This window comes from Panthera leo, chromosome E3 (assembly GCF_018350215.1).
Source record: "Panthera leo isolate Ple1 chromosome E3, P.leo_Ple1_pat1.1, whole genome shotgun sequence".
Taxonomy (NCBI): domain Eukaryota; kingdom Metazoa; phylum Chordata; class Mammalia; order Carnivora; family Felidae; genus Panthera; species Panthera leo.
The window spans coordinates 25,801,815-25,825,044 of NC_056694.1; the positions used below are offsets into that span (position 1 = coordinate 25,801,815).

The following is a 23,230-nucleotide window of genomic DNA, read 5'->3' on the forward strand; positions in this document are numbered from 1 at the left end:
TTGGGGACGTGCGCGCGAGGATCCTCTCTTGCGTCCAGGACCGGGTGTTTGTATACTGTGGGGAAGTTACTGTTTGTGAACCCACGTTGGAGAGTGTCCTGAGCGGAGGAAATCCCCCGCACTAGGACACTCGTGGGATTACCCCTCTGTGTATGTGTTCCTGCAAATGAATCAACTTGGGTATAGGTCCGGTGCGTCTGGACTGCCTATGTGCTTATGGGCGTGGATGTGGGGGACGTGTCCCCAAATTTGGGACCTTGGAAGGGGGTCGTCTCAGCGCTCCGGGCAAGGAGCTAGGGGCTTGCAACGGGTGGAGAGGATGGAGAGGCGCCGCGCAATTGGCGCGGGGTTCCGTGAGGAAGAGCCTGTGGAGCAGGGGCAAGGGGCGGAGCAGGGTGCCCCGGGGGCGGGGCCGGCCAGGGGGCGGGGCCGCCGCGGCTGCAGCGGCAAGCGCGGGGCCAGGGGGCGCCTCGCGAGGCATCGGCTCGCGAGGGCTATGCAGTGAGACAGGACCGGCGGGCGGGCGGGCGCGCGCGGGGCGGGGGCCGCAGCCGCGCTGCAGAGATGTGACTTGAGGCCAAGAACCAGCAGGAGCGTCGGCGCTGCGTGGCCGCGGGGGTCGGTGAGTGCAAGCCGCGCCGATGGGGTGGAGGGAGCTTGGACGACCCCAGAAACTTTTCCCGCCGTGGGCTTGGGAGGATTGGGAGTCTGCTTCTTGTGCCCTTCTGAGCGGCCCTGGGGGTTAGTCTGCTGGGGGAGATGGGGGTCGACATTGGGGGGGTACCACAGTGCCGCGGGAGAAGAGCCGTAGAGGGCGGGGCGGGGGGAGGGGAGGCCTGGAAACCTTTATGTGGGGGGGGGGGGGGAGGGTGCTGTGTACCCGGACCAGGTGGAGATCCAAGTCTCTGAGGAGGGTCTGGGGGCGACCACAGGTAAAGGGCAGCTGGGAGTAGTGTAAAGGAGTCCAGCCGTACCCGAGTAACTCGTCGTGTGAGGGGAGCCGCGGGCAGGTCCGGGGGCCGCGTGGTCAGCGTGGGGGCTGACCACAGACAGGGCAGACGAAGCTGGGGGCATAAGGACCCGGCTTTGGGGGTGAGCTGCCGCACCTGCTGCAGGGGTTGGGGGCCAGGCTCGCAGCCGACAGTGCCTGCGCACTACGGGACAAGGGGGGAACACTGCGGGGGAAGAGAGGCAGAGCCGAGACCTGGGGCCGAGGGACAAATGAGGGGCGGCTGCATACAATGGCGAGGGGTTGGCGTTTCTGTTCAGACCCGGCTGGGGCTTAGGACGAGCCCTGTGCTGTGGTGCGTTCGCTGTCCTAGGGGATGTGCCCAGCCCCGCACATCCCGGGATCCCTACCGCTCGCACCCGCCTGGGCCCGGGGGAGCGAGTTAAGGCAGGCTGGGAGCGGAGCGCCGACCTTGCCACCGAGGACGGCCCAGCGCAGCTCGCGAGTTCGTTCCGTGGCCCTTGCTCTGTCACACACAGGCCTGGCCAATCTCCCCCTCCCAACTCGTCCCCGGTTCGCTAAGGGGGCGGCTCCTTGGAGCGCGGACAAAGGCCCCTGGAGTGTGGCGGGCAGCGGCGTCCCTGTCTGGGGCCCCGGCCCACGCGCCACACTGGCTGCCCAACTGCGCCAGGATTGGGGGGGGAGGGGGGCACTTGAGCAGCGCCCAGGAGGAACTGGGGGTCCTCGAAAAGACAAGAGAAGTGAGGGAAAAGTGAAGGAAGGGACCTGGCACAAAAGCCACGGAACTTCAGCCAAGGAACCTTGATTCAGAAGTTTCTTCGGTGGGGTGGGGGGCTTGCGGAGCATTCAGACTTCGAGTTAAGCTGCATGCAAATAGCATGTAAATAGAATGCAAATCATCATCTGTTGGTTGGGAGCACTCCACGAGGCCAGTTTTGTAACTAGGCTGTGGAGTGAAGGGTTTTCTATCTGTTCCTGCTCTAAGTCTGAAAAGGGGTCAGCTGAGTTGAGAAAGAGAAAAATGGAAGGGGAAAGAAGTCGCCATTTGGGGCAGGCAAGCAGCCTTGTTATTGTTAGAAAGGGCTCAAAATCTTTATTGCTTAATTTGTTCTTTTAGTAAATGTACCACCTACAGAACTGGGTCTGGGGCAGTACAGTGTAGAAAATGGACAAGCCCCCGCTCTCCGGGCACCGGCCAGGTGGGTGAACAAACACTAAATAAGTAAATGAATAGCAAGTAGATATAACTTCTAATTGGGATAAGAGCTGCCAGGAAAATAAAACAGGAGGATGTCAAATAAAGTGACTAGTGTTGATGTATGTATGGAAGACCATTCTTGGAAGTGATATTTTTGTGGAGCCTGGCAAGATCTCCCACAGTGGGAGATCTTGGGGGACCACTGTGCAGGCAGAGGGCACTGCAAGTGCAAAGGCTTGGAGGTGGGAATGAGCTTAGAACTGAACAAAGGCCATTGTGGCTGGAGCTCGGAAGCAGATGTGGAGGGGGTGGGTGGGAGAAGGAATGGTACAGACCAGCCAGACCGCAATCTTTTGGGCCATGGAAAGGAGTTTAGGTTTTATTCTCCTTGGGCCAGTGAACCCTTGGAGGGTTTTGAGTGGGAACCAAGGGATGTTAATTTTTAAAACTCCCCTGACCTCAACATGGAAGTGGAAAGCAACTCCCCTTTCGTTCTGCCTCTGGGGATGTTGAGGTGCGGGGAGCCTCTGAGGGTCTCCATACAGCCTGTGGGGACTGCCTTGATCCTGGCCTGCCCTGTGAGCCCACTTGAGGAGCTGCTCAGGTTTTAAAATTCACTCCCCACTTTGAGGTAGTTCTTGCCCATCCCCACCCAGAGCCCTTGGCCCCATAAGCACTTCACGCTGAGCTTCCTGGGGGTTCTGAGTTAGTCACATTTTCTTCTCGGAATTACTGCCCAAGAGGAACCATCCACCCCGGAATGGGCAGCCAGGGATGCAATTTGCATTTAAATGATTGCTTTTATTTACAGGATTGGAGCTGCTTTGCATATTCATGGATCACGGAGCTTGTGTTCTGGCAACCCTGTTTACTAACCTAGGAGGCTTATTAAATTCAAGGGCCCCCAAATAGGCTGGTGGTCTGGGCAGCGTTGGGAATGAAGATTATGAGATGGTGTAACTTGGAAAAGATATCAGATGGTGGGATTGTGGGTCTGGGAAAGAGTTTAATGTCAGGAAACCTTGTAACAGTTTAATCTTACAGAGCAGGAAATGCACCAGCACCATCAGCTCTAACAGGAGTTGGCTGGGACACGGTGTCATGCTGGGGTGTGTGGAGAGACTGGCTTCACAGCCTCATCCTGGCCTTCTGCCAGACGTGGGGTGAGGGCTCAAATCAGAGGTGCAGTGGAAAGCCTTGGGTCAGGAGTTCGGAGAAATGGGTTTTCGTCCATTTGGAGAAATGGCCTATGAATTCCAGTAAGCCTCTGGCCAAGCTGCCTCACTTCTCTACCTCCATTTTCTCAACAGGAAAGACAATGGAATCATGATTGTCTTTTTAATAAGACAATTATTTTGTGCCCAACCCTTTGCTGAGTATTTCTCGTGTACTTTTCACACCAGCTTTGTGAAGGCAGCCGCTATCTTTGTTTTACAGAGGAAGAGACTGAGAGTCAGAGAGGTTAAGTAATGCCCCATGTCACATAGTTATGTCTGGCTTCACTCCCACTGCGGTCTTCCACTCTGGATGAGATTGACGGGTAGGTAAATTCTGTGCCAGGCATTCATCCACGTACCGAACTACTAACTATGCCCGGGAGTGGGACAGCCCCCTCCCCGCCTGCTCAGTTTTGTTTTCTTTTTTTTTTTCTTTCCCTTCCATGCTCTAGCATCTCCCCGCATCTTTAAAGAAGATAGGTTTAAGATGCCTCTGATCTGCTGGGCACTGGAAGGGGCCTCAAGGTGGAGGATAAGTGGTCTCCTTAGAGCCCTGCTGGTAGTAGCTGAAGAGAGGCTGGTCAGAATGTGTGTTCAGAGTGGTTTTATACATCTTGTATCTCTTTTCATATGGGTAGTGGGCAGATGAGGACACTAGTTTCCCAAGGGAATGGCCAGTGTCTGGTCCCTGGATGTCCTCCCTCTGACTTCTTGACAGAGAGACTGAGCTTCAGGGCACCCAGGCTGGCCTGGGTTTCCCATGGGAAAACCACCTTCACAGGGAGGCTTCCACTTAGAGCACCTGCTTTGGGTATCAGGTGAGTTTAGAGGTTCTTAGGGTAGACTACTACCAAAGATATCTCCCCTTCTACTCAGGGTTCTCTTTGCTTGGCATGATGGGGAAGGCTGGAAACCAGTGGTGGATAAACACTTGGGTGAACCCCCTTCTTCCCCCATCTCCATGGCAACTGCTCCTCCTGGAAAAGCAGTCAGGAAAGTTCATAACCTCAGTTGAGGGAATATTTACCAACCATTTCTATTTATTTAACAGACAGCATACCCTGTGTCAACTACTGTCCTAAAACTTACTATTTTAATCTTCACAACCACATATTGGGTACTGTTAATGCCCCTATTTTGCACATGAGGAAAACTGAGGCAAGATAGGTTCAATCAGCCACCCAGGGTCACCAGGTACCAGCAAGTGGCAAGGGCAGGACTTGAAACCAGAAGACCTCACTCAGCAGTTCACCCTGCTTGATGGGGATCGGGGCTGGGAGAACCAGCCCTGAATGTGGCCTTCAGGCAGGCAGCGCTGTCCTTTCTCACGCAAGGAAACTTGCCTGCATTCTTTCCAGCCTTTACAGGCCCCAGCTCGTGGAGAGATGGAGAAATGGAGCGTGTTCCTCCACCACCTGCCGGAGGCTTCTGGCCCCTCTGCAGGTGGGGGTGGTGGACAGAGAGAGACACAGAAAGAGAGAGAGAGAGAGAGAGAGAGAGAGAGAGAGTGTGTGACACAGAGAGAGAGATAGTGTATTTAAGGGCCTCTGAATGAGTCACATTTCTGGGAGCCCGGCTGGCAGCAAAGGTAATTAGTATGTGAGCCGAGGCTTGTGCAGTCGCTCACATTTGTTCATTACTCCTTTTGAGGAGCTGCACGCCTCCATCCCATGGGTCTGTTGCCATATATTCATCCCGTCCCAATCAGCCTTGCCTGCGGCTGACTTGAAACCTCTAATCTGGCATTGTTCAGTTTGGGATTCCTGTAGCACTGCTCTTTTCCTGGGGTGGGGATGCAGAGTGGGGGGGGTGGGGGTGGGGGGAGGAAGCACTAAGTGGCTGATGCAGCTGGATGGGGTGCATCCTGACGTGGGTGCCTCCCGCTTGCTCTCTGGCAGGGTTGGTGAGGCAGAATGTACTGGGGCCGTGGGTCCTGGCTTACCCTGCTGCATGTATGTCTGAGCTTCTCAGCCCTCCATGTGCCCAGTCATCTGAACACACTTGGAGCTTGCTGCGGGGGCTTGTTGAAACACAGGGGGCTAGGCCCACCCTCTGCGATTCTGCATTTCTAGCGAGCTCCCAGGCGACACTGCTGCTGTTGGCAGTCTGAGGATGAAACTTTGACTTAACCCTCTCAGACCGTCAGTTCTTTCCTCTGTAAGACAGCAATAAGAACATCTGCCCTACTGGGGTCACATGATGGTTTGAGACCATATACTTAAAAAAATTTTTTTAATGTTAATTTATTTTTGAGAGAGACAGAATGCAAGCAGGGGAGGGACAGAGAGAGAGGGAGACACAGAATCCAAAGCAGGCTCCAGGCTCTGAGCTGTCAGCACAGAGCCCGACACGGGGCTCAAACCCATGAACCGTGAGATCATGATCTGAGCCAAAGTCGGACACTTAACCGACTCAGCCACCCAGGCGCCCCTGTTTGAGACCATATTTATCCATTCATCCATATTTATCCAGCAGCTGGGTTGTGAGCCCTGCCCATGTGCCAAGTACTAGAGTCTGTGCAGAACAAGACAAACAAGGGCTTGGACATGGGAGAGGGGGGAAACAGACCAAAAGGGTAACAAAATATTTGGAAATTATGGCACATGCTACAAAGATGAAAATCAAAAGTACTGGCATAGAGCTTCAGGGAGGCAGGAAGGACCTAATTTAGACAGACTGACCAGCAAAGGGCTCACTCACCAGGTGACATTTCTAGAGCCCTGGTCTGTCATAAGAAGCCCAAGTAACAATAGTACAATTGTTTGCCTCCTGGCTCCACCACTTTCTAGCTGTGTGACCTCGAACAAGCCAGCTGAACTCCATGTTTTATTTCCTGTAAAATGGAAATAGTAATAGTACTTGCCTCATAATGTCACTGTGCAGATTATAAGTCATTACTATATGTGAAGTTCATAAAAGTGTGCCTACAGTGTTGCAAGCACTAAGAGAGTTAGTTACTGTCACTGTCACTATGGCAAAACAGAAAACTCTGGAGGGCAATTCTGAATCCCCCAGAAATCCTACATGAGCCAGACTCTGCTTCATTCTGAGGCAGTGTGTAGCCGTCCAGATCATCCTAGACATTGTTCTGTAGAGTGGGGTGGCTGTCCCCTCATGGGCATCCTTGACAATAAGAATAATCCCACTTGAGACAGCTGGATCCCACTAAAACGCCTGGCTGCCATTGGTTGCATCCACATGCCTAGATGTTGGGGAGGGAGGACGTCCTGGAAGAAGGGGGCCACATGATGTGGGAGGAATAATAGAACTTCTTTGTTGGCAAGTAACACAAACCCAGCTCAAACTGGCTTAATACAAAAAGGGAAGTTAATTGGCTGGATGAATAGGGGCCGGACCATGAGTCTGACTGCCAGCCTCTGGCGTGCATCCTCACCCCTAATTTGCTTGAGTGGGATGCTGGGATGCATTTAAGAAGCATCTCTTGCCATGGGGCACCTGGCTGGCTCAGTCAGTCGAGCGACCTGAGAATCTGAGCCTGCTTCAGATTCTGTCTCCCTCTCTCTCTGCCCCTCCCCCACTCATGCTCTGTCTCTGTCTCAGAAATAAATAAACATTAAAAAAAAAAAAAAAAAAGAAGCATCTCTTGCCAGATGCCTTCTGTTCTGGGCCTGCCTTCTCTCATCTATAGGCAAAGGTGACGATCCATATAGCACCAGGCTCCTCATCCAGTGTCATCAATAATTTATCCCAGTCAATGGCTTCACGGCCAAGGCAGGATCAGTGCTGCTCACGGGATCCCATAAAAGAGCAGAAAGAGAGAGAGAGAAGTCGATACTGCATTTACTTAAGGAAGCCCCAGGGATGAGCTGGAGGTGGCTGGAGGTGGCTGGTTACAGCCTCACTCATGTGCAGCCAAGGTGGTAGGTCCAGCCTGAGCCCCCTGGAAATGACCAAGAGAGCAGAGCTGTGTAGGCCATGGCTTTCTGAAGGCCAGGCTCCCTCCAAAAGCAAGAGCTGGTGCCAGTGGGGTAGAGGATAGGGTCCTGGTGAATAAGTCTGTCGTTCATTCAACATTTACTAAGCATCTATTTTGTGCCAGCACTGTGTGCTGGTGCTTCAGTCTACACCAGTGGTGTTCATCCAGCGATCTTGCATCCCCACCCCCATGGGACATTTGGCAATGTCAAAAGATTTTGGGGTTGTCACAGTTTGGGGAGTGGGTGTGCCACGGACACCCATCTCGTGGATAGAAGCCAAGGGTACTGCTGAACATCCCACAATGCACAGGACGGCCCTCACAGCAAAGAATGGTCGGCCCAGAATGTCAGTGACCCCAAAGTTGAGAAACCCTGGTCTACTGTGATGACCTAGACAGTGTCTGTGTCCTCCTGCATCTTGAAGTGGAGAAAGGCAGGGAAAAGAGGAAAAAGAATGAGAGAAACAAAGTAAACAGGCAAGAAAAAAAAAATCCAGAGATGATTAGAGCAAAGAAAGAAATAGACAGGCTCTGGTGAAGAGGGATGGGGCTGTGACCTTGGCCAAGGTCTCAGAGGGTGACATGGTCAGGGAGTTGGGGGGGGTGCAGTTTTACACTCAAGGGGTCAAGAGTGTTTAAGCAGAAGGACCAGGAGGGGCAAGATGGGACTTGGGTTAAGCCCATTTGCCATGGCTGCTGTGGGGAGTCCAGAAAGAGTACCAAGAGGAATCCTGCAAGCACCTGGGGAGGGAGGGATGGAGGTGCAGTGAGGATGGGTTCCCTGGTGACCTTTGGGGGAGGTGTGAGGGCAGAGGGAGAGGGGTATCCCAGGAAGATAGTTCATATTGGATATGGTATGTTTGAAATGAGGGCATGCTTCTAGGAGCTTGGGCGAGTATCCTAACCCCTTGGAGACCCTGTTTTGTCACCAGGGTAAGGACTGGATGTGCCTAGTGCCTGGCTTCGAGTGAGTCATGGGTAAATATTAGCCGTTACCATTGAGAGACTGAAAGGAGGCAGTACATACCATTCTCAGCACAGTGCTGGGTTCATGGCTGTCTCTTTAAAGTTTTGCTTTCATTCCCTTATTTTTGAAGAGGTCAGACACAGCACAGAATATAAAAATCAAAGAATACAAAAGAGTATACAGAGAGAGTGAATCTCTCTCTCACGCTCTTCTCCAACCACTAGCAATGATGATTCATGATTGTTCACTGTGCCAGACCAAGGCGGCAGATGGGAGCTGAAATCCGGGTCGTGCACCCCACCCCCACCCCAGGGGCTGTGCTGTCTGGAGAAAGGGGTGCCTTTTTCTGACCTGTCAGAGGTAACTTATGGGCTAGCAGGTTTGAAATGAGGTGGGTCTTAAAGAAGTCAGGAAAGTGGGAATCTGACAGTGAACTGGTCTTTTTCTCCCTCCAAACATCTCCTCCATCCTCAATATTCTGGAACATTTCTGGTGTCAGAGAGAAAGATGAGAACCCACCAGGTGCTTGCCTTCCTCCTGCTCTTCGTAATTGCCTCCGGGGCTTCTGAGAACTCAAGCACGTCCCGGGGCTGCGGATTGGATCTCCTCCCTCAGTACGTGTCCCTTTGCGACCTGGACACCATCTGGGGCATCGTGGTGGAGGCGGTGGCCGGGGCAGGCGCCCTGATCACGCTGCTCCTGATGCTCATCCTGCTGGTGCGGCTGCCATTTATCAAGGACAAAGAGAAGAAGGACCCCGTGGGCCTCCACTTCCTCTTCCTCCTGGGGACCCTGGGCCTCTTCGGGCTGACGTTCGCCTTCATCATCCGGGAGGACGAGACTATCTGCTCGGTCCGCAGGTTCCTCTGGGGCGTCCTCTTCGCGCTCTGCTTCTCCTGCCTGCTGAGCCAGGCGTGGCGTGTGCGGAGGCTGGTGCGCCACGGCAAGAGCCCATCCGGCTGGCAGCTGGTGGGCGTGGCGCTGTGCCTGATGCTCGTGCAGGTCATCATCGCCATCGAGTGGCTGGTGCTGACCGTGCTGCGCGACGCGAAGCCGGCCTGCGCTTACGAGCCCATGGACTTTGTAATGGCCCTCATCTACGACATGGTACTGCTTGTGGCGGCCCTGGGGCTGGCCCTCTTCACGCTGTGCGGCAAGTTCAAGAAGTGGAAGCAGAACGGGGCCTGCATTCTGGTCACGGCCTTCCTCTCTGTGCTCATCTGGGTGGCCTGGATGACCATGTACCTCTTTGGCAACGCGGAGCTGCGGCAGGGAGACGCCTGGGGCGACCCCACCTTGGCCATCACACTGGTGGCCAGCGGCTGGGTCTTCGTCATCTTCCATGCCATCCCTGAAATCCACTGCACCATTCTGCCGGCCCCGCAGGAGAACACGCCCAACTACTTCGACACGTCGCAGCCGAGGATGCGGGAGACGGCGTTTGAGGAGGATGTGCAGCTGCCGCGGACCTACATGGAGAACAAGGCCTTCTCCATGGATGAACACAACGCAGGTAACGTGATCGCCACCCCACCCCCTGGCGCGGGGTGGCCTCTGGGGCCATCTGCCCCAGAAGGACTCCCTTCTTTCTCTCCAGTGGGGATGGGTGATCCGGGCGGGGGAGGGCAGTGTCCTGGCAGATGGGAGCCCACAAACATTGGCTCCTGTGCTAAATAAAACTGGCCCAGAGATGGGTTTTTATTTAGCGTGTTTTCTTATCAATTGCCAACTTATTTAAATATAAAACCCAGGTTTCTCACCTCTTTTGGAAAGTCAGCTCTGGCAATGCTGGGTCGACATTCCCACCTGGCAACAATTGCCTGGAGCCGATGGACGGTGTGTGCAGGAAGGCCCGACCTCTCAGGAGTTGTGGCTGCTCCTTTCTTTTGTTTGTTTGTTTTTAATTCCAGTGTAGTTAACATGGCAGTGTTATATTAGTCTCAGGGGCACAATACAGTGATTCAACAGCTCCGAATAATTGCTCCGTGCTCATCAGGACAAGTGTACTCTTAATCCCCTTCAACTATTCTACCCACCCTCCCACCTCCACCCACCTCCCCTCTGGTTTGTTCTCTACAGTTAAGAGTCTGTTTTTGTTTTTCCGTTTGTTTTGTTTCTTAAATTCTACATAAGAGTGAAATCATACAGTATTGCATTGACTTAGCATTCTACTCTCTGGATCCACCCATGTTGTTGCAAATGGCAAGATTTCGTTCTTTTTTATGGCTGAGTAATATTCCATTGTATACATACCACGTGTTCTTTATACATTCATCTGTTGAGGGACACTTGGGCTGCCACTGTGGAAGACAGTATGGAGGTTCCTCAAAAAATTAAAAATAGAATTACCCTATGATCCGGTAATTGCACTCTTGGCTATTTACCAAAAGAATATGAAAACACTAGTTGGAAGGGATATATGCACCCCTATGTTTATGCAATATTATTTACAATACTTAAATTATGCAAGCAGTCCAAGTAGCTGTTCCTTTACATGGGGATCCACTTTGTGTTTACCACACTCCCCACCATTCCCTGTTGCCCCTACCCCAGCCACTATAACATATTAACATTAATTCTCTGGCTACCTGGAAGTGTTTTGAGTTTGTAGTCCAAGTGCTAGATGGATGCAGGGGATATTGGGAGCAACGCTTGTGTCTCCTTCCCACTTTCATCATCACGAATGTATGAATTGCGCCCTGGAGTCAGATGTCTGGATTCAAATCCTGCCTTTGTACTTCCTCGATGTGTGGCTTTAAGCAAATTGCTTTACCTCTCTGAACCTGTTTTTCTCATCTGTAAAATACAGACAATGAGAGAATGTACCTCTCGAGTTGTGAAAAGTAACATACTGAGCGTCACATGCTGAGGGTCTCCCCCAGGACCTGGCATGCTGGATGTGTATCTTGCTTGGGTTCCCCTGAAAGCAGAGCCCAAGACTTGGGTACAGCTGGCTTACCCAGGAAGTGTTCCCTGCAAGGGAGAGGGACGGAAAACGAGACCAAGAAGGCAGAAATGCCCAAACAAGTAGACCAATATGTTGGTTACTGCTGTGGGCAGTTGGGACTCGGTCCTGCCAGGGATGCATGTAGAACGAGCCTCAGACTTCATCTTTGAAATCTGGAGCCTGTAGCATCTGCCACCAGTTCCTCCATCACTCACCCTCATGTGTGTCCTCGGTCTCCTACTCTCATTGTCACATCTCCCACTACTCTGGCTACATGAGTTCCATTGGCTTCTGAGGCACAAAAGCAGAGATTTAGTGGGCACTAGAGGTAGAGGCTGTCTGGGTACCCAGGACTGTCCACACTGCTGTGGCGGGATTCAGAGGTGGGCCTAGAGGATGTGATGCAGGCACTCAGAGCCCCTATAGATGCTTCAGAAGTATTTCTTAGAGTCATTACTTCAAGTGAGTCGGCTAAGTTCCCAGCACTGGAAATTAAATAAAATTGCCTTTTCTCAGTTACCTGAAGATTTATCAGGGGTACAATAATAATAATGACAGCATTAATAGTAGTAGCAGCAGCAGCAGTAGTAATTATTACCTAGTATAGTCATTGTTTATTGAGCATTTACTATGTGCCAGGCACTATTCTAAGGCCTTAATCTCTGTTTTCTCTTTAGGCCTCACCTCCACCCACTGAGATAGGTCCTATTACTATCTCCATCTTATAGATGAATTAAGTGGAGACTCTGAGAGGTTCAGTGACTTGCCCAAGGACATACAGCTGGGAGATGGCCCATTCCAGATGGTCACGGTCCCCTTTTCAGTGATGCTCACCCAGGTACCTGGGCAATGTTCACCAGCCAGTCGTATTGCAGAGTCTACTTTTCTGGGTTGAGTGCTAAAGGCAGCCTGCCTGTCCCCTGCAGGCAGGGGGAAGCACATCGAACCATCAGGTCCTCCAAGGCCACCCAGTGCCCTCCTCCCCACCTGGATGCGCCCAGCTTCATCTGTACCCCCGACTCCTGGCCAGACCCACTGGAGGGAGGACCCACCTGTGGACAGGGCTGGAAACCCTGGTGTGGTATTTATCAGAGCTGTTTCATTCTTCCTAGAAAGCCTCAGGCCAGCAAGCCCATGTTTGTCAAAGGATTTAGCAGGAGTGTCAGCTCTGGTGGCACTGGTTCACCATGTTACCAGGAAAAGATAGGAGTCAGGATGGGGATCATCACTGGGAGCCCAGAGGGCCCTCCAGGGAATGTGATGAGCAGAGGTCAGGAGCCTGGCTAATTCGTGGGGTCCTGGTGGAGCCACCTCTTCCCTGGCTCCTCCTGGAACAGGATCCTCTTTATATGAGACCCATAGACTCCCCTTGGACCTCAAAGGTAGTAAGAACTCCTGAAATGGATGTACATTTTTGTACATTCATTGGGGAATTTTTGTCTGTCACTTTGTCAGATTCTCAAAGCTGTCTGCGAACCCCAGATGGTTAAGACTCAGTGTTGTTGAACCTGATGGTCTAGTTTACTTGTAATAAAACAGAGATGCTAGAACTACCCAAGCATTGGGGTCTTCAAAAGTAAGAACGTTTAACCTTAGTAGGTGTTTACCATGGACCAGGTACCATTCTGAGCATTTTAGTGGCTAATCTCATCTAATCCCTACAATAACCCACTGAGGTCCATTTTGCAGATAGGACACTGACGCACAGAAAGGCTACACATCTTGCCTAAGAGGCAGAGCCAGGGTTTGAGTCCACACATGCTGGATCCAGAGGCCACATGCTTGATTAGTCTACCATAGAATTACTCATCTCTCAGGGCACCTGTGTGGCTCAGTTAAGCATCCAACTCTTGAGTTCGGCTCAGGTCATGATCTCACAGTCATGAAATCAAGCCCTGCATCAGGCTCTGTGCTGAGCGTGGAGCCTGATTAAGATTCTCTCTCTCTTTCCCTCTGCCTGTCCCCCATTCATGCTCGCTCTCTCAAAACAAACAAATCAGTATCTAAAAAAAAAGAATACTCCTCTCTTCTCGAAGCACTTGAGTGGCCCTTATCCTACTGATGTGCCTGGACAACTTTGTGCCTTGAGGATACAGGGTTTATCAATCCCCCATTTTATAGAGCAGAAAACTGATGTCCAGGAATATCGGGCAACTTGTTCAAGCTCACGCTATAAGAGCAGGGAAGAGGGGGGATGTTGGTTCTCTACTACATGCATCTTTTCTTGTGAAAATGCAGCCAGTACTTCATATGTACATAAGATCCAGGGACAAAGGTATCTGGGACCCAGGTCGGTACCAATCGTATCAGGCCTGGCACATTGGTGATGAGGGGTCTAGGGGTACGTCACACCCTCCTCTATTTCACGCTCTGACACATTCCCAAGCCAAGTGAGTTGTCTTTCTGTCCCCTCTTTCTTTTCCAAAACAAAATAGCTTTATTATTCCTTTTTGATGACAAAAACCAACAATAATCATGTAGAAGTTTCAGCAAGTAAAAATAACAAAAATTGTTCAGAATCCCATTGCCCAAAGGGAGCTGCTGCTGACTGCTCCCATCTTGCCAGACATCTCTCAGTGAACACACACAGTCTCTCTCCCTCCCTCCCTCTCTTCCTCCCACTCGCTTTCACACACACACACACACACACACACACACACACACACACACGAGACAATCCCATAGAGCGGTTCTTAACCTAGCTGTACGTTAGAATCACTTGGGCAGCTCAAAAAAATTACCAGGGCCTGCCCCCTTGTTCTGATTGGATAAGTCTGTTTGGGCTTAGGTTTTCTGAGCTCTCCAAGTGACTCACAGATGTAGCCACCAATGTACGCAGTGTTCTGCAGTGTGCTTGCTTAAATCAGCATTGTCTCGTGGACAGAGGCCCTTCCAGGCCAGTGACTGCGGAGCATAGTATCCTTTTCATGATGCCGAGCTTCCCATTAGGCACAATCGTTTACTTTTCTCATCCTCTGCTGATGCATATTCATTCCACTTGTTTCTGGCTTTCCGTATAAGTAATGCTGCAGTGAACATTCACCTCTGGGCCCATGATCAATTAACTTAAAAAAAATTCCTAGACATGCATAAAAGAGTCTGCACCTCTAAATCTCCATATATGCAGCCAAATGGCCCCCCAGAAGTTAAACTCATTTACTGTCTTCCCCCTCCCCCGGCTTAATAACTCATGAGAGCCCCATTCCTGTTTCCCCACTTCTTCCCCAACCTTGGATGTTGTCAGACTTAGTTTTAATAGCCCTGTTTTGGATCATCCCAAATGTGTGTCCACCAGAATTCACCTGGGACCAATGGGACCAGGCAGGGTGAGCCCCGGGCAAAGTTCACATAGACTAAATTGGAGTCCTGGCTAGGATTGCCTTTGTTCTAGAAACGCTTGCTTTGCTGGCTGGGGAACATCTGGGTATGCTTCCTTGTCACTGTGAGAACAGCTGTTGTCTTTAGTGCTGACCTCAGCCAGCTTGTATTTTAGGGAACCAGGCCCCACAAAGGGCCTTGCCTAGGAGCTACAGTTGGCCCTGTTTCTTTTGCATTTTAGCCAGCCAGCCTTTTGGGCTCTCTTTCCTTGCAGGTCAAGTCCCAGTGCCCTCAGCTTCTGAATTTCCTTCCCCAAAATGAGACCCTAGGTAGATACCACTTCATCAGCCTCTCGCTTATTAATAAGTATCAACAAGGCATGAGGTATGTGATAAAAGATTAAAATGTACTGAAGGATGTAGCACCTCAGATCACATCTGGGAAAGCGTTAACAAGGCATATTAAATGTTCACCTTTCAAAGGAGCAGTAAAGAAAAGTGTTCTTTCTTTTGGGGGATTTGGGCTCTCAGATCTCATTAGGATGAAGGGCTATTTAAACCCTGACTCTTAGCTTCCTGATGGAAGGCCCTGAAATCAGCTTTCAGGGGAGGGCCAATCTAGCCTCACTTTCAGAGTCTGGGTAAGAGAAGGCCGGCATTCAAACTGTAAACTTAGATTCCTATGGGGACACTCTTATGGATGAGCCCTGCTTGTCTTTCACAGCTGACCCAGGTCAGAGTGGGGTGTTAGTTGGGACACTTGACATTGCAAGCAATAAAAAATGTGATTTGAACTGGCTTCAGCAAAAACAAAACAAAATAACAACAGCAAGACACTAATGTACTGGGAATCAGGCTTCAGGAATCATTAGATCATGGAGACGTGAGTGATGACTACAGTTGGTCTTTCTCCATGTCTTGGCCCTGTTAGCATGATGACAGCCCCAAACTCTGGGCTTGCACAGAGTCCCAGTGGAAAAGAGGACCATTTCCCAGGATGCTTGAGCAAAAATCCCAGAGTTAACTTTGATTGGAACTTATTGGGCAGGTTGAAGTCACATGCCAACCTCAGGCCAGGGTAGAAGGCAGTCGTAGCCAACACTCAGAATGTGGGAGGGATGTTTACCAGAGGAGAACCACAAATAACTACTACAGAGAGGAGCCCTTGGGCTGAGGCACCCCACAGATGGCCAGTAGAGTCGAGCCTTTGTTTCTTGGAGGAAATGTGTTGGGGCCAGATTCTCCCACCGCAGCTGGCCGGTTCTCTGCATTATCAGGAGAGCGGTGCTGTTTGGTGTTCCCTCTCTTCCAGCAGGTATTGGCTAGGAGTTGAGACTAGTAAGAGTCCTCTGATGCCACTCCCTGGCTCCCCCTTCTCTACTTCCTGGGTAAGGTATCTCCGTGCTCAGCTCACGCATAATGAGCTGCTTGAAGGCGCAGAGGGAGACGTTAAAGCAAACACTGGCGTACCTATGTCTGGGAACATTTGTTCACCCTACCTCAGTTTCTTCGGTCCAGCTTGGGCTGAGCTGTCACTTAAGTTTAAGTTGCTTCTGGGGCCCCTGCGTGGCTCAGTCAGTTGAGTATCTGACTCTTGGTTTCCGCTCAGGTCGTGATACCAAAGTCGTGGGATCCAGCCCCATGTCAGGCTCTGCGCTGAGCATCGAGCCTGCTTAAGATTCTCTGTCTCTCTCTTCCTCTGCCCCTCTCCCTAGCTTGAGTTCTTTCTTTCTTTCCCTCTCTCTCTCTTAAAAAAAAAAGTTGCTTCCAGGTAACTGAATGTGATGGTTAAAAACAGTATTTGGAGCCAGTATGGTGTTAAGAACACAGATTCTCAGGGTGCCTGGGGGGCTTAGTCAGTTAAGCATCCGACTTTTTTTTTTTTAAGTTTATTTATTTTGAGGGATAGAGCAGGGGAGGAGCACAGAGAGAGAGGGAGAGAATTTCAAGCAGGCTCTGTGCTGTCAGTGCAGTGCCCAACATGGGGCTTCATCCCTCAAACCATGAGATCATGACTTGAGCTAAAACCAAGAGCTGGACACTTAACCAACCAAGCTACCCAGGTGCCCCAACCTGGAAATGAGTGTCTGACTCTTGGTTGCTCTGTTTGGGATTCTCTCTCTCTGTCTTCCTCTCTCTGCCCCTCCCCTCTTCACATGTCTCTGTCTCTCTCAAAAATAAATAAATGAACTTAAACAAACAAAAACCAAAAAAGATTCCCTGCCTGGGTTTGAATGCTCGTGTAGCCTCTTTCCAACAGTGGGACCTTGGGCTAGTAACTTAATTTCTCTGTGCCCCATGTAAGGTGGACATAATGAAAGCACCTATCATGCTATGAAAATTAAATGAGTTAATATATAAAGTACTTTACACAGTGCCTGGCTCCTAGCTGGCAGTCTATGATGGTTCACTATGTTGCTAAGGTGATTTTGGTCCCTGCCTCAAGTAATGTGTAAAAACCCCAAGTTCTCGCGCTACTTTTCAGGCAGACAAGTGACTCCCTTCAGGGAAGACTCTGAAGTGAGGCTTTTCTTAGCAAAGCAAGATTAGTGCCTTCAAGGAGAATGAAAATTATGACAATGCCATGTTGCTGCTGAGATGGACTTTTGTTTTTATAGTGCCTCTACCTTCTTCATTAGTTTTTAATAGATTGTTTTTCAGAGCAGTTGTAGTTTCACAGAAAAATTGAGCAGGAACTACAGGGAGTTCCCGCATGCCCCTATTATCAATAGCCTGCATTAGTGGTACGTTTGTTGCAGTTGATAAATCAATATTGATACATTACTATTAACTGAAGTCCACCATTTACATTTTAGAGCTCACTCTTTTGTTTGTGCAGTTCTATAGATTTGGACAAACGGGTAATCTCATCTATGTACCATTATAGTGTCAGATAGAATTGTTTCCCAGCCCTAAAAATGCCTTGTGCTCCACCTGTTCCTCACTGCACACTGCACCCCCCCCCCAACCCCTCTGACGCCCCTGGCAATCATTAGTCTTCCCACTCTCTCTATAGTTTTGCCTTTAGCAGAATATCTGAGTTGGAATCACAACAGTATGCAGCTTTTACTGACTGGCTTCTTCAACTTAGCCTTATGCATTTGTCCCTTCCATGTTTCTTTGTGTAACTGGGGCTTTCTTTACAAAAAAAGGAAAATTAGATCTCTACAAGCACAAAGCAAATAAGAAACACCATTTACCCACCTTTCTTAGGTTAAAAAGTGCTGACATATTCTGCCCTCTCTGCTACCACTCTCCCTTTTTTCCTGATTAGAAATACCCCACCCTGGTCCTTGGGAGTCCCTCTGTTCTCTCCCCCGTCACTTTCCCATGAAGATGACCTCTACTGTGTACTCAGTGTCCACATTCTTAGGGTTGTCCGCCTGTGTGTATCTAGAAACAGTGAACAGGGTTGAGCGGTGTGGTATTGAACTTGACATGAATGACGTTTTGTGGGGAGAGAGGAAACCCTTGAGGGATGCAGAGGTGCTTCCTTATCACCCATGGGCTGCAGAGGCTGGGGGTGGGGGGGGCTCTGGTAGAGGCTCAAAACCCTGCCCCCCACCCCAGCAGCCTGGCCCTGGATTCTACAAACTTCCCAACCCCACTGAGATGGGTCATGCTCCAAGAGAGCCAGAGAACAAAGCCCCTTTGTGACTTTTGTTTTGAATCTGGCTTGTGACAATGGGGAGGAGTAGGGAGGGGGGTGGGGGATGTGTGCTGGGAGCACGGTGTTGATGCAGGGGAAGAAAACAAAATTGTGGGGCTTTTTTTTTTCCTTTTTTTCTTTTTTTTTTTTTGGTGTTGTGTTGCGGCTTCCCGCCTCCCCTCAGCTCTCCGAACAGCGGGATTTCGCAATGGCAGCTTGGGAAACAGACCCAGCGCTCCGTTTAGAAGCAATGTATATCAGCCGACTGAGATGGCCGTTGTGCTCAATGGAGGGACCGTAAGTATCAAGAGGTGATGTTTTGGCCAGAAGCCTAAAGAGCAGTCAGTGTTGGGGGGCAGTTTCACTGGGACACACCGCTCTGTGGGGGCTGCTTACGGGCCCTGCAAAAACACTGGCTCAAGTTGACGCCCCTTGCGGCTAGAATGCATGCAATGCTTCCATTGTTCTTTCCCTCTCTATCCCCTTTCTCCACGCACGGAAGACCCACCTATACTTAGTTAACTTAGTCTGTGGATTCATTTGAAAACATCCCTATTTCTTGGGGCTCTTGTACCCAATGAATTCTCTGGCTTTCATTATGCACAAGGTACCTCTCCCTCCCTGGGAGGTGACTTTTAGGAAAAGCCCAGAGTTGTGAAACCCTGACAGATTTTGCTGACATCCAACCTAGTGTAACCACCCCCCCCCCCCCCCCCACCCGCTGCAGGCCCCTGTCTCTGCCCCAGCTGGGCACCGGATTCCCCCACCTCTACTCCTTAAAAGATGTCTTCAGAAATTGGAGTGATTATCATTTCTATCCTGCGAGCACAAAAATAGGTTTTACTATCTGATGCCAAACAGACCTTCAGCAGAATTGTCATTGTTTACATCTTGCCTCCGTAGAATTACATCATTTTGTTTCTCCAGCAATCCAAAGACACACTGTCATTCCCACATTTAATTTCCAAACATAGCTACATGCTTCTTTCAGAAACAATGCATACCAGTTTACACATGTAAATTGGACTTCCATTCTTTATATCATGTGCCAATTCCATAACTCAAACTGAGCTTTTTTTTTTTTCCTTTTTTTTTTTTTTTTTTTTTTTTTTTAAACGTAAGTCAGGGATGGTCTTTGATCTCTGGAGGGAATTCGGGTTTTCCTGGCCTTTTGAATGGTATGCGAGGCATTGGTTTGCACTGGTTTGGAACAGGCTCAAAGACAAATAGACTCACAGATTTGCTTTCTGAAAACCCCTTGCCATCCACTGGGCTGTTTTATTATTGGGTGCCAAGAAAAGCCTGACTCAAAAGCATTTGGCCTGTGTGTTTTAATAAATATGGTTAGAAAATGGCCCCATCAGTCACTCTTAAGCCCTCCTGGTCTCTTCAAGACCAGTGTCTATAAATACACCCTGGACTTAGAAAGTGAAGGGGGTTTCTGGGTAAGGAAACATCCATTTGGGGTGCGTGATTATAGAAAAAAGGACATGACTTCCCAAGAACAGCGCAATATAACACACAGTGCTTGCTGCTTTTCTTGGGAATTACTCAGCCCATCAGGAGAAAGCAAGGGGACTTCTCTTTGGCACATTGTTAACACATTGGTTTTTGATGTTGACTTTGCAAAGCACAGAGTTCTTAGCTGTGTTATCCTTGTTTCCAGATCCCAACTGCTCCGCCAAGTTACACTGGAAGACACCTCTGGTGAAAGACTTAAGTTCCAGAGAATAAGAATCTCTCTTACCGATTTTATTCCCTGGCTGTGTCTTTCTTGAGGGAGAAATCAGTAACAGTAGCCAAACAAGGCTGCCTGACAGCCAGGAGATCTAGAAATCCTGCACAAGGGGATTTCGTGTAAATGTGAACACTGCTGAACTGAAAAGCTAACACTGACTGCCCTCTCGCCCCCTGCCACACACACACACAAACACGTAATACCAAACCAACCTCAATCCCTGCAAACTAAAGCAAAGCTAATTGCAAATAGTATTAGGCTCACTCGAAAATGTGGCTGGGCAGACTGTTTCATCCTCTGGGGGTAGAACAGAACCAGATTCACAGCCAGTGGGCCAGGCTGGTGTGGGTTGGTTGTGGAGGTCCCCCACACCATTGCCCTCCCCAGCGAGTAGACCCCAGGTGGCCTCTTGGAGATGACTGTTGCGTTGAGAGGACTAATGGGGACTGTTCCATCAGCTTGCCTGTTTGCACGTTTCACGGGGTCAGGAGCAGTTAAGGAGCTGTGGGTGTGATTCCAAGGTGAGTCCCAACCGAATCACGGGGTGAGCTTTCCAACCAGTGGTGGTGGAGGGATCCTGGCATGTGCCAATACAGAGAAGGCTATCTGGGAATTGAAGTGACCATCACATTTAGAAAGTGGTGACCCACCACCGTGCCCTCTGTGGGCCTCCTGCTCCAGGTTAACGGCCGGAAAACAAGCCCGCCTCCCTGCTTGGTGGAGTCATAGCAGTATTCTGGCTTGGGGCAGCAGTTTCTTTTGCCCCCTCCGCCCGAGCCCTTTCCCAGGCTTTTATTCCCATGTTCATTTCAAAAACTTAGATGGACCATCAGCTTCCAGCCCCCTGGGCTGGCAGGCCAGAAGGCAGGTGCCACAGCAGATTTTCTGTGATGATGTCGCGTAGCAGGGCCTCCCCGGGGAGAGAGGACACGCTGCTGCCTAGCACGCAGCGAGTTCTCCGATCTCATGTGTTGATGGAGTGCAAGTTCCAGGGGGGGTGGAGCACTCGAGGGGCTCTTGCTGTCTTGGAGGGTATGTGGGGCATTTTTGACTTGTTTTTCTGTAAGTTCCATGAAAATGATTCTCTTCAAAGCCCATTGTTTCTGTCATGGTTTCCATCCGTCCTAAGCAAGTCATTCCTTTGTTATTTGGCATTTCGAACATCTCGGCCATTAAAAAGCCCCATGTTCTCTGCACTGTTTGGCCAGCATAATCACTAGCAGTGATTCGAAGCAAAGAATTTTAACCTGATGGCATGAAATGTATAAGTGAGGGTGAGCCCTTTGGCATCTACGCTAATGACTCTGTTGCTTTTTCTATAAAACAACCCATAAGCCTTTAACCTTTATAAAGAAAATGAAAAAGGTTAGTGTTTGGTGGGGGGAGGGGGGGGACTGACCTCTTCATAAGCCAATATGTCTGAGCTGTTTTAATAAACCTGATTTTTCTCAAGGCCCTAGTCTCTGCTGTGTCCCGTCCTCGTCACAGTCCCCTCCCCCCCACAACCTTGCAGAGCAGCGGGGTAAACAAGGCCAATTTGGCGGTCCCAATGCGGTCAACTTCGAGTTTTCCTTCCAGCCAGCGTACTTCCTTGAGTTGCCATGCATGGGGAAGAAAAAGCATGGCAGCAGAATGCCACCTGTACCTGACCTTTGGGAAACAGCCCCACCCCGGCCCACAGCATGTGCTTGCTTCTAGAGAATCAGATTCCAGTCCTCTCTCAGAGGAGCATCATTGGTGGACTGGAAACCTGAAGTACTGGGGAGGGGAGGGAGGGAAAGAAGCTAGGACCTGGGGTGGGGATGGGGGCGGTTGCATGCAGTCCCAGGATTCTGAGAATACAGAAATCTCCAAACACCTCGGTCCAGTCCAGTGAAAAACGACAGCATTACACATTCTCGTGCCAGGAAATGGTTGCTTACCCCCGCTCTCTGGAGTCCTTTGGAGCTCTCTGATCCCATCAGTGATTCCGTCTGCAAGAGCCCCCCCTCCCTTGCAGAAGGGAGCAATTCACCTGAGCGTTTCCCCTCTCAGTTCTTGGTCCGGGCATAGAAGGTGAGCATGGTATAAATGGGAAAAAAGGGAAAGTAATGTTTCACCAACATAAAAATGGAACCAGCTTCGAGCCACAGGAAACCTCACTTGATGAGACCTTTCTCCCCCCTTTCTTTTTAAATCTATGATATGTTATCGTGCTTCTGGGTTTTGTCTTATTTTGGCTTTAAGGTTGAGAGTGGCTGGATGCCCTCTCAATGGGGCAGAGGGGGGGAGTGAGGGCAGAGAGCAGAGAATGGGTATTTTTCTAATGACTCCACCTGAAGGGTACAAAGAGACCTCTTCGCCAAGAGACTGTGGCCACCAGCTGCCCCCACGGAGCAAAGTTTAAATACGAAATCAAATAGCACCTCTGTTTAAGATCTATTTATGTAAACAACACTTGTTGAGGGAACATAACCTGGAAGGACAGCATCTGTGATCAAAATACCTAACTGTAAGCACAAATCTTTCTGTGTCCGGTTATTAAAATCACTTTGGGACTATAATAGCCACTCTCGTCCCCCCTTTTAATAGAAAATGGTCATTCTATCCTGGATTTCTCCACTGGATATGTAGGGTGGGGAGTGAGGGAATCAGCGCAGAGAACTGACAAACTGGGAAGTTCTGGGGATCCAGTGCTTTGAGTACAGATTGTGTCAGGGCCCACTGAACAAGTGTAAACTCGGGGTGATCTAGGTTGGCCAATGCTGAGTTAAACCCAAACTGAAAGGGAGCGTTGTGGCTTTTATAATCCAATGATGCAATGATTATACCAGCTTACAGGAGTTCTCAGCAGGTGCTTTTTATTAATTGATAAAGAGCTAAGGCTCATTTTTGATAGATAATATATATTTATTAAATGTATTAATGTGTGTTTTATAATGTACCTTTATCCTCCCCTGGCTGACTGTTGCATACTTATTAAAAAAAAAATCGTTAAAGAAATTTCAAGACAATCAATGTGTACCATAAATGACTGTATATAAATATTACAAATTTAAAGGTTGTAAAGCATGGGCAGATAGGTTTTATTTTCAAAATGCTGTTCTTAACACAAAAATAAAGGCTTTACTATTTACTTAAAGATGTGTGGTAGCTTGTCAAAACACTCGGTAGAACTACTAGGCTTTCTTTCGGATCTGCCTGGAGGCTAACTCTGTGGCATTTTGAACGGGGGAATCCTGGATAACAGCAAACCCCAGAACAAATGAGGGTAATAAGTTAGCTTACCCATCGAATGAGGAACTTTTCTA

General features: G+C 49.8%; 1 protein-coding gene across 2 annotated transcripts; it reads left to right on the plus strand.

Annotated features, from left to right (window-relative positions):
• Positions 1 to 510: 510 nt before the first annotated feature.
• On the plus strand, positions 511 to 23,061 carry GPRC5B (G protein-coupled receptor class C group 5 member B). 2 transcript variants are annotated; one of them, XM_042921117.1, is made up of 5 exons: positions 511 to 622; positions 3,606 to 3,708; positions 8,789 to 9,802; positions 18,387 to 18,499; positions 19,869 to 23,061. In XM_042921117.1, the coding sequence occupies exons 2-5, from the start codon at positions 3,645 to 3,647 to the stop codon at positions 19,911 to 19,913; spliced, it is 1,236 nt and encodes a 411-aa protein (XP_042777051.1). In that variant the 5' UTR covers positions 511 to 622; positions 3,606 to 3,644; the 3' UTR covers positions 19,914 to 23,061. The 2 variants fall into 2 exon arrangements, with proteins under 2 accessions (XP_042777051.1, XP_042777052.1); XM_042921118.1 differs by lacking the exon at positions 3,606 to 3,708 and having other exon boundaries at positions 512 to 622.
• Positions 23,062 to 23,230: the final 169 nt, after the last annotated feature.